Source organism: Apis cerana, linkage group LG7, assembly GCF_029169275.1.
Source record: "Apis cerana isolate GH-2021 linkage group LG7, AcerK_1.0, whole genome shotgun sequence".
In the NCBI taxonomy this organism is placed as follows: Eukaryota; Metazoa; Arthropoda; class Insecta; order Hymenoptera; family Apidae; genus Apis; species Apis cerana.
Window position 1 is genome coordinate 574,204 of NC_083858.1, and position 11,573 is coordinate 585,776.

The 11,573-nt window shown below is 29.5% G+C and overlaps 1 protein-coding gene across 4 annotated transcripts in view; it reads right to left on the bottom strand.

Annotated features, from left to right (window-relative positions):
- Window positions 1-1,667: 1,667 nt before the first annotated feature.
- LOC107995243 (octopamine receptor beta-2R) overlaps window positions 1,668-11,573 on the bottom strand; it is a 167,412-nt gene continuing 157,506 nt past the window's right edge. For all 4 annotated transcript variants that reach the window (XM_062077491.1, XM_062077490.1, XM_062077489.1 and 1 more), the window contains one exon: window positions 1,668-2,029. In XM_062077491.1, the coding sequence (XP_061933475.1) occupies window positions 1,999-2,029 (31 nt within the window). In that variant the 3' untranslated portion in view covers window positions 1,668-1,998. The remainder of the gene's footprint in view (window positions 2,030-11,573) is intronic.

An 11,573-nucleotide genomic window follows, 5' to 3' on the forward strand; every position in this document is an offset into this window, starting at 1 on the left:
AGAAAAAATATGATTCATGATGAGAACTTTGTTTTGCTAGTAAGAAGTGAAATTCATTGCGAATTCTTTTTTTTTTTTTGCATTTTGTCATCATATCACGATCTTAAAAAAAAAAAAAAAAATTAGATAAAAACGTTGAAGTGAATTATGAAACTTGCCTCAAATGGATATCAGAATTTTTTTTGTTTATATATTCTTAGAAGTTATAATGATTTTTCAGAAAAGTTTCAAAAGTTTGTAACAAATTTTTCTACCATTTTTGAACGTGTTAAATTTTTTTTCGTCTAAAAATGGTATCATAAAATAAACAGTCTGTTAGATTTACAGATAAAATGCAAATGTGTATTTGAATTTAAAAATTTGATTGTGCAACGAATATTTCCATATACTGAAATTTTTTGTGCTAAAAAAAGAAATGTATAAAACAAGCGGTCTTCTGTTGATCATTAAAAATTTAAATACCATTCGAGTTTGAATAAAAAAAACATGATTCATTTTAAAGTGTTTTTTAATTTGCATTTTGGAATTTTTTTTTTAATTTTTAATGATTTCAAATGGTTTTATAATATTTTTATAAATTTGTAGTCATCGCATTATACTGTTGAAATATAATTGTTGAAATATACAAAATATGAAAATTAGGGTATAAAATTCAAACAAAAATCTTTAACAAAAAAGAAAGAGACGCAATGAATTGAAAGCAAAATAAATTATTTTTTATTTTTTTTCTGATTAATATTATATTTTTACTACAAAAATTTATTATTAAAGTTATTGTATTATTTCGAATATTATTGTAGGATTAAATTTTCAATTAAAAACTATTTTCCTCCTCGAATTTTTAGAATTTTTCTATTCATTACTTTTTCAAGTATTTTCTCTCAAATTCTTTTCTTTCAATTTTTTATTCGAGTAAATGAAGAAAATAAAATCAATTTGTTAAGTCTGTCATATATTTTTAATATAATTTTATAGTAAATTTCCATCGAGATCTGCATTCTGTCTTTCTGACACGAATTTCTGAAATAGTTTCGTATATTTCGATGAATAAAATATACAAAGATCTCGAAATACATTTGAAATGTAAGAGAAAAACGATTTACTGATGATCGTGAGAGAAGTTTTCAAATTTCTTGGAGAAATTCGAGATAGCAATTATTCCCGAATGTTGGTGTTTAATTTTTTTATTTTAGAATTTAGAAAATTTGTTTAGGAAGGAAGAGAGAGTAGAGTGATGTAAATTGATGAAATTTTCTAAAATTTTGATTCGTTATCAGAATCTATAATAAATGTTCGTTTCGTTGAAATTTACATATATATATTTACAAAAATTGCGTATATTTGCAAAAATAAAGAGAAATGGAATCGGAATTTCTCTGTTGTTGAGATCAATGATGGATTCTAAAAGTATAAAAAATGATAAATATGCAGAAATTAAGGAAACATCTACATATTATTCAATTGCATAGATGTTTTTACATATAAGACTTTTCAGTGAGATAGAATGAATATATTAATAGATAATCTAGATAGAAGATATTCCAAATGATTTTGAGAAATTAATGAGGGTGAAAAAGAGGAAAGGAGAAGAATGAGGGAAATCTTTCTCGTAAAAATAAATTATAACAAATGAATAATAGTTATAGTAATTTAAAAAAATTCTCCAGTTCCTCGTTCATCTGTTTTATTCATTCTTTAATTATATTCGACGCGTTTAAATAATAATTATTTATAAATATCTTCGTTTTGTTCTTCACTTTAATACACTTGTAATCTTCTTGAAAAATAAATATATAAATTTGAATTTTAGACTGGCAACAATCGCCAATCAATCCTTAGCCTTCCTCCTCAATTGCATCATTTTCCCTCCATTCTGTTAGCTCACAATCATGCCACTCGATTCATTGTTGATTACATATTCATCCTTCTTCTTTCTTCCTTATCGTCCTCGTGATCATCACGTGGAAAATCATGCTCTTTCCGCGATTATATACACTTTTATTCACGTAGTGTTGCTGCATCGGCCAATCTGTAAATAAGAGACAATCAGTGAAAATTCTATCGTAATTCGAGACATTTCAATCGCATAAAAACAAACTCGATTTTTATTGTTCATGCATCTCGTCGAGCTATATTCGAACGTAACGAATAAATGAACGAGAAAGGCGAAGAATATCAGAAAAGAAGTCGTCCCTGTTGGATTTGTAATCGTTTTATCGGGTGAAAAATAACTAAACGCGCCACGAGAATCTTAATGAACCGAACTCCATTCCGTAGTTGTCAACCGTGCCTAAACGGGAAATAAATGGGACGAACCTCGTGCTTTTGGGGAAACTCTTGTCACGATAAAATATTCTTTGGATGAATTTTTTCTCTTCGTTCTTTCTTTTTTCTTTTTATACCAGCATTAATTCGAAGGATTTATCAGTGACAGTCGAATAGGATCTTGATGATGCGATAGGGTATTGATATTCGTGGAATATTTGGTGGAGGATCGATTTTAGAAACCAATACAAATACAAAAATGTCGAGATTTATTTATTGAGATTTATTTAAGGAGATAGAACGAGATGGGGATATTAGAAATTGGTCAATTTCATTTTTACTTGAAAATTTTTCCATTTACTCTTTCAGGATTGTTCGTTGCCCACGAATAACGCAACATCCTATATAATGTATCAATATATACTTATAGATACTTATATAAATAAACGCTATAATTAGCAAAGTTATTTTATTTTAAAAAGGAAATGAATCTTAATATCCCTCTACTTCGTTCTTTTATTTCCTTCGATACTTTTCCCCATTTAAAGAAATATCTTTAGAAAATTCTACTCAAATATAGCAAGATTGCTAGGATTGTATTATCGGTTGCTAAAAATAACTATCAACTAACTATTTTTCCACAACGTTGAAATGCATCAAACGCGATATATACGGCAGAAGGGGTGGTTTTGCATGCGCTTAATCAGTGCGAGGAATCAGCCATCCTCCCCTTCGCCAAGGTCGCATATTTCAGCCCCATCGGCTCTCCACTGACGTAAATGAGCTCCTTACTTAAGCATTCCGAGTTTTCGATGCCTGATATCGATCTCACCAGCCCGCCTCTTCGAGCTTCGATATCCCTCGCGTCGTTTAATCGGATCTTGACTTTCAATGCGGAGAAAATTGCGTTAAAATGGCGTTCATCCTTCATTTTCACGAATAGAATAGTAGGATGTAGGATGTAGGAGAAGGACGTTGAACGAAAATGATTTTTAACGTACGTGGAAAGTTCGCTACGTTAATTTTCAAATGATTAAAATTTGATTTATGAGATATTTTAATTATCAAAATTTTTGGGAAAAAAGTCAATTCATTTCCTTCCTAGTTCTTTGTTCTTAATTTGATAATTATGTCGAACGTATAAAAGATTGGAGCAAAACGAGATCTCACCCCGCAAAAAATATACCTTTTTATTTCTCGTGTATTAACGTTTCGAGTCATTTCATGATTCTATACGTAGCGTTTCGTTACAAATTTTCATCAAACGAAATTATTCAATTTTCTCAAAAAAAATTATTCGATGAAATAAAATTTAATTACGGTAGATGCGATTCTATGCAAAACCAAGGGATAGAATGTATAAAAAAGAAATTCGTCTAAAAAAAATTTATCCTTTAATTTCGACATACCTTTTTAGTAGTGAAATTATCTCTTTCGCCAGTTTCACCATTATAAATTTTGAGTAACCTTATTATTTAGGAGAGACTCCAAGCATTTTTCTCTGAAATAAAAATTAATCTTAAAAAAAGGGTTGTTGTCGGAGAACAAAGAGAATTATATTCATCCTCCGCTAACGACCCAGTATGATAGTTTCTCATCATACTATTTAGAACATAATTATATTATCACGTAATAGGATATACCATCACGAAAATTTCACGTATCGAAGACACGTGACTCTATACATATGACTATATTGTCAACAAATTGTTACGAGATACAGGGAAGACCGTCTCTCTCGTTGTTTTTCATCCGCTTTGTCTGCTCTTATAGCTTGACGATATTTTCTCATTATTTATTTCTTCTCCTCGTTAAATTTTCCATCTTATCGTCTAATTTATTTCACGTTTGGATGCGTGATAAAACTGTGATTGATAACATTTTTTGTTTTTAAATTTTATCCTGAAAAATATCTTTGATTTTTTGATAATTATTCGAGAATTAGACGATGTTTCAGAACGATGAAATCAATTACATCATAAATAAACACGAGTAATTCGTACAAAAGACGTTCAACTGTACGTATTATTTAGAGTATTGTCGTGAAAAATTTTCCGAATAATATAACCATTGGATGGATATAGGTTCGTTTGATAAAAAAGAGGTTTACCTTTTAAAAGCTTTTTATTCGATCTAATCGAATTATTTTCTTCTTTTATTAGAACCGGGCCTTTGTTATGTTAATAAATTTTAACTCGTAATTTCGAAAATTAATCTGCTAATACCAGCTATTGCTTCCTTTGAACGTCAATGAACTTTATTCCGAGCATCCACCGATTAACTTCAAACAGTTTGAGATAAGACAAGTCTTGCAGAATTCGTGCTCAAGAGCTGTCTTCGGGCTTCGTTAATCGTATTCAAATTTCTCTGCCTCCGTTTGAATTTGCTTTGCATAGATATATCGCGGTATATTAGATTTAAAAATTTTAATCACGCGATTAAAATATTATTATTCGTGAAAAGTCTACTCTAGAGTTCAAAATAAATGCAACAGTTGATATATAAAAATATCCGATTTAATTGAAATTTCTATTCAGAATTTTTCGTGTAGGATATTTTTAGGTTTTTAATCTGGAATAACTCTGTACACGATATTAAAGCATTTTAGAAGATATATTTCATTTTTCTTCTTATTCGTTTCGTACTCGTTTTAATTTTTAATAAGGTAAACCATTTTCGAGATCCTCCACTCAGGGAAAGATAAATTCGAAAAGGGATAAATTCTTAAGGTATTTAATTATAAAATAATATTATTAATATATCATAATATATACTTATAAAAATTGTTATTAATTAATAATATTCTTAATTAATGAAAGTAGCATCGTGTAATATTTGATTTTACAGTGGCCAGCAAACTTAATAATTTCCTTCCATGATTAGATTTGAAAATCGTTGTACAAAGTCTTCGAGTTAAAGTAAAAAATGCATTTAATTGTAGTCCATTAAAGTTCTCGTATATTATCTTTCATTATGTTCTTTTATTTGTTAACAATTATTCTGTCCTAACCGTATTCCATAATTACACATCAACCGTGATATAAATGCTTATTTTCTGTTAAGCGTCTTAATGTAATCTCCGCGATATCAATTTCGCAGTAATACGGTTTGAGACTTATGTAATTAAACGTATGAAATTTCATACAATGCAATATTTTCTCGCATTATATTTATTTTATTCTGTAAAGAAAGAAAAGTTTTCAAAACTTACGATTTCTTCTTCTCTCTCTCTTTCTTTTTCATCATTTACAACGTTCAATTTCAATAATTATATCAAATGGATTCCTAATTAATTTGTTTCATCTCGAAGAATTCATCGAGAAATTTTAAAGTTATATCTAATTTTCCAAAAATCAGGAATCCTCCGTTCCAATTAATTTGTCAAACAACTGGTATTCCAAAAAAAGTGCGTCTTTTTATCAAACCAAAGATTCACTCTTTGCCATCACAAGTTCCACGACAAAACGACCAACACGAGAAGAAACACGTTTTCATCCTCTCGTTTATAGTAACGTAAAAAGTACTTTCGGTCCCGAAAAGAGAAGAGAGAAAAAAAGAGAGGGGGGCGAAAAAGGAAGAAAAGCGGAAAGAAGAAAATTGAGGCAAAAGATAAAAAAGGAACGCAGCTCGCAATTAAGTGTCCTCGGTGCGGGCTGCAATCAAAGAAGCTTGCTTCGCGGAATTGTAACTGCACTGCATGCCAGCTGCTGCATTAGCTACATGCAGCTTGGAGTGGCTTCGTAGTGGGGTTGCTGCAATGCGCAACGGTTACGCCAGGATCATGCCGTTTCACCCCTGTGTTTAGGAATTTCATTAAACGTTTTGTACGAGGAATTAATCTCTCGAGAGTAAAGTACGGTTGGATAAACGAGGGAAGGATGGTAATTAAGATAGGCAGCATGTACGAAATGATATGATAAACGTGACGATCTCGAAGAAGTGCAGTAATTTCGAAGATTCTGACAGATTCTTTATTATTGCCAATCAAATAAATATTCGAGTTATGTAAAAATCGTATGGTTTACGATTTGGGATGAGAGCATGATTTCGTAGAGAAATTTAATTGTCGTTTGTTGGACGAATATTAAGTTGATCGAACAACGATATTTTTAATGTAAATTTATTTGAGATTCTGCTTGAGAATTTCTTTAAATAATGTTATAATATATCAAAATGTTTATTGCTAATCCGTGAAGGTATTCGAATACTATTTTATAGAAAAGTTGAAATTTAATCTAATGATATGATAAACGTGACGATCTCGAGGAGGTGTAGTAATAATTGTTTCGAAATGGAGAGTCGAAGATTCTGAGAGATTCTTTATTATTGCCAATCAAATAAATATTCGAGTTATGTAAAAATCGTATGGTTTACGATTTGGGATGAGAGCGTGATGTTTCATAAAGAATATGAAATTTAATTGTCGTTTGTTGGACGAATATTAAGTTGATCGAACAACGATATTTTGAATGTAAATTTATTTGAGATTCTGCTTGAGAATTTCTTCAAATAATATTATAATATATCAAAATGTTTAATGCTAATCCGTGAAGGTATTCGAATACTATTTTACAGAAAAGTTAAAACTTAATCTAAAAATTTTGATTTGAATGGAAGAACATTGGGTGTATTAAGAATATAGTAAATTACACATTGAAGATGTTCTATGGCATAAATAAAAGTATCAAATAAAATTTCGACGTTTAATTTTATAATTTCATACAATGGTTTCATGCGACGAATGAATTGAAAGGTATAATAGCGACGGAGAAATCGCTTAATCGACCATTTCCGTGGTACATTTTTAACTTGTATTACTTACGAAAGATTGTTATGAAACTATCCATGAAGAGGAGACGTTGAAGATAATATCCTATAAATAATCGTAAGAAGATTATTTCCTACGTCTGATAGAATATAAGATAATATGGTATTTTAATAATTTGCAAATCATCGTTGGAGATCGACATCAATTTGATATTAAATTAGCGCAATAAGCATTTCTGCTTCGATAAATGTGAAATAATTATATTTAATAAAAAAAAAAAAAAGAAATATCTCGTGTTATTTAGAAATGTCATAGGTAGATTTAATGATACAAATTTTACAAAATTTTTTAATATTTAAACCGAATTTTAATACCATCCGATGATAAATATTCAAATAATTTAACAACTTACATCTAAACTTACATCAAACATATAAACTTAACATTAATGTACTATACAATTTCATATCGTACGTACCTGTACTCGGAATATAGGAAATTCACGCGACCAATTATTCGTTTCTCATCTGTGGGATAAGTGGTCAAATTTCAAAAAACAATCTTTATTTCGACTGATCCTCGTTTCAATAAGTTATGACAAAAAGAAATAGTGGACATTTAAAATACAATCGTATATCCTGCTACAATATCGTGATCGCTATACAATGACAATTTATACACTTATTATTTACAAGACATTCATTTCATTTTTTCTTCTTTTTTTTTATTATTATTATTATTAATTATTCTTTATCCTCTTTTACATCGTCACTTAATCCTCGTTTTATTGCGATAGAATGCATCGATCGTTACGGTTATTATTATCAATCATCGTTATCATTATTATCGTAAACGTATCGTAAAATCGAACGACGATCCAGGCGAAATTCCACGAAACGACGCGTCACACGATTATAATTTTTCTTTGTTTTTGCGACGCGCTTTTGATTGTCTATAGTATATATTTTAAGTACGATTACATCTAAAAATTCTTTACCTTCTATTTTCATTTTAATCGTTTCTCTCATCACTTATATTTTGCACGCGATATTTGAAACTGCGGAAACTGCAAGGTTCGTATATATGAATAATCGAAATTTGATTTAATAAACAGAAATGATATTATTCGTAATGAGAAAACCAATGTATGTAGTTCGAATTGACAAAGTTTATTAAACGTTGCATCGATATAATTTATATTAAATTTCGAATTTGACACCGATTTCAAAGTTTGCAGTTTCTATAAGCTGAAACGCGCTCGTGTTGGGTAAAACTTTACGCATCAAGAAGAATAATTTTCGATGATTTATTGCCGATTTAGGTGGAAATCAAAAATTTACGTAATACAAAAGGAATAGTAGAAGGAACGAATCGTTGAGAAAAAATATCTTTTCATCGTGTTTTAAAACAAATATGCAAAAATTCGTGCGAAGGATAATACAAAGGATCTTTTATTCGAAGAATACTGTCGCTACGTAATATAAAAATTATTACTTAATCGCCGAACCCGAATTAAATTCACTAAAAAGCATAATTGATCGAACTTTGATTCCATAAAAATTCAACCATGATAAAATTTTATTCTTCTCGACGAGAGTGACTATAATTCTTTATCGCAAACTTTTAAACGTCATCAGTTTTTTCCTTTCGTACGATGTATTTATTGCGACACATTTAAGATACCTAAACTAGGAAGTACGTTTTAGTTTTCCAGATCTGTCGTAAATTGAATTGGAGAGAGAGATGTAGGAGGAAAAAAGTAAGTAAAGAAAAGAAAAAGAACGACAGTCTGCTTTCTTCTTCTTCTTCTTCTTCTCGCGATATATCACATTTGCCTCGTGTATTCGTGAAAAATCTGTCACGAAACGCACTAATTTTATTTATTTATTTATTTATTATTTACGATGTTTCGCGCTCTTAACATTATACAAACGAACGATTATGAACGATTACCTCGCGATTCGAGACAATTTATTTAATTTATCACACACAATTATCGCTTATTATTGCTTACTCATCGTTTTGAATCACAGAGACTCAGCGTGAACGAGAGAAAGTTTGTTAAATCGACGAGATTGCGGTGGAAATTGGTAATTTGTTTGATTTTCATTTTAATCGTGATGGAAAATTGATGGAAAGAGATAAAAATTACGAAATCAAGATTTCTATTAATTATTGCATATATTTACGTATAATTTTACCTTTGCCATTTTCACGTGGAAATTTAGATTACTTCAGTTTCATAGATTTATCATCAAAGCAAATTTAAATCAATAAAGTTCTCATTATCGTTCGAAACTTTGCTGCTCGCGAAATGAAAAAATAGAAAGACTTTATGAAATTTGTTTCCATTCATCGTATTCTCATTGTTCTCGTTCAAAATGTAGATAAAGTTTAAAGTTTTTATTCAAAAAATTGATACAGATTTTACATTAATTTTTCTCTAATTGCAAATGCAATTTCTAAACTTTGCCGAAATTTCTGATTTAACATAATGGAAAATACTGTTTTATAAAGATAAATAATTTTCAATCTCTCGTTTGTTGTAATCGGATAATTGGAAAAGGTAGAAGAATTCTATAAAATACTTGGTCAACTTCGTTCGATCTCACTATCTGACAGGGTCTTCTGTCGTTTTTTCTGTCCAAAGCAGAAGATAAAGACGAAATAAAAGATATATCTAAAAGGTGAGCCAATTATCAAATTACTTTCTTTCCACCGCAATCACGATTCGATCAACATTTCCATCGATATTGTTGCATTGATACGTCTACTAGAATTTACAATCCTAGTATCTCCCGACCTCTTTTCGAATTAGAATCCTCTTTTAAAATATTCGAATAATTTTCGATCCTTCTCCTCTTCGAAAACTTCAATTTTGCCTTTCGTTTAATCAACAGGATCGTGAAGACGAATCAATCTTAATAACAATTGTTCGAGCTTTCAAAAAATTTCGCCTTTTTGAGGATTCGCGACTCTTAGATTGGAAACTTGTTGTATTGGAGAAATCGGAAATAGAAGACTCGAATTCGACGTGTATAGCGAAATTAATCTCCCTTTAATCCGTGGAAATATTATTTCAGAGATATAATATCAAAACTGTATATGCTCGTTCTAAACCATACTTGGATCCAATATTTATAGGATTTTAGTTTTTGAATATTAAAAATAAAAATTTAGATATTGTTAGCAAAAGAAAACACTGATTTACAAAATAAATATAGCTCTAATATCTCTAATTTCATATAATCGAATCGGTCCGCGAAGAATCGAAGCGCACTTGCTTTTCTTTTCTCGGTTTTCCCGGTTTATCGAATTTCGCTCGCACCAGTTCTCATTACTCAGATCCGAGTGATGTCTCTAATTAGTGCTGACAATCATCCGTATTGGGAGGCCTGTTGCGCATATCGATTCTTTTCTACGTTTCCAATTCCGTCCAATTATAGAAGAGAATCGTATCTAACGATTCGATTTTACATAACCTGTTCCTTTTTAAAATTTTTCACAAGCGAACGTGCATCGATTTATTCCACTAAGATTCGTCAAATTTATTTCGCTCGTTATTCGTGGATTTTGCATTGTTAGAGTCGCTTAATTTTTATCGGTGTTTTTTTTTCTTTTTTTTTTAAACTCTGTATAGAATGACATACTTCAAGATTGGGGTCAAATTTAGATATGGAAATAAAAATAAATTTAAGTAGGAATACTTAAGGGTAGGTAATTATTTACAAAAGAGAACGGATCGACGATTTTAAATGTGTTTCGCGATATTCGAGCAACTTCGGTTTTAGTTTTGTAAGTCAATCGATAAAAATATTTCTTTAAAATATAATAAAATATAATTTTCAAAAGATTTAACCGTTATCCATTGCTCGTTAAAAAAATTAGCAATAAAAATATTTCGTAATTGTGTTTCGTAACTTTCCGATATTTCATACGTTAAAATATTGGATTTGGATTAGATTTCGTTATAATGTTGTTTCGTTTCGTTTTCGTTCGATTCAATTATCTTTATTGTTTATCATTCAAATCTGGTTTAAACTTAAATCAAACTAAAACCATTTGTCTCTTTGCGAATAATTACCTACGTATTAAAACAAAACATATTAAAACAAAAAAGAAATCATATATAAAAGTTGGATAAACATTAAAAACCAATTTCTCCGAAAAAGTATCTAAAATATTAGATATAAAATACAGCAAAGTAGGTCATCCTAGACACAGTGACGTGCAAAAATTAATAAATCGAATAAATTTTTTAGGGGATTCATGATTAAATTAATCATTTTTATCTTATCTGACTTATCTGATTCGAGTGTATACTTTTTTTGAAAATTTTAAATTGTTTTTTCAGATATATTTAAATCTTCCAAAGATCTATCATTGTTAGATATATTAATAGTAACTTTTCTATTTTGATAATTTTTTGATTAGTTTTTGATCGTCGATAGAAGATAGCATAAAAATTCTAATTGCTTAATTTTTTTTTTTTTTTTTAACTCTTGGTTTTTATAGAACACGTAGTGATACCAAACATTTT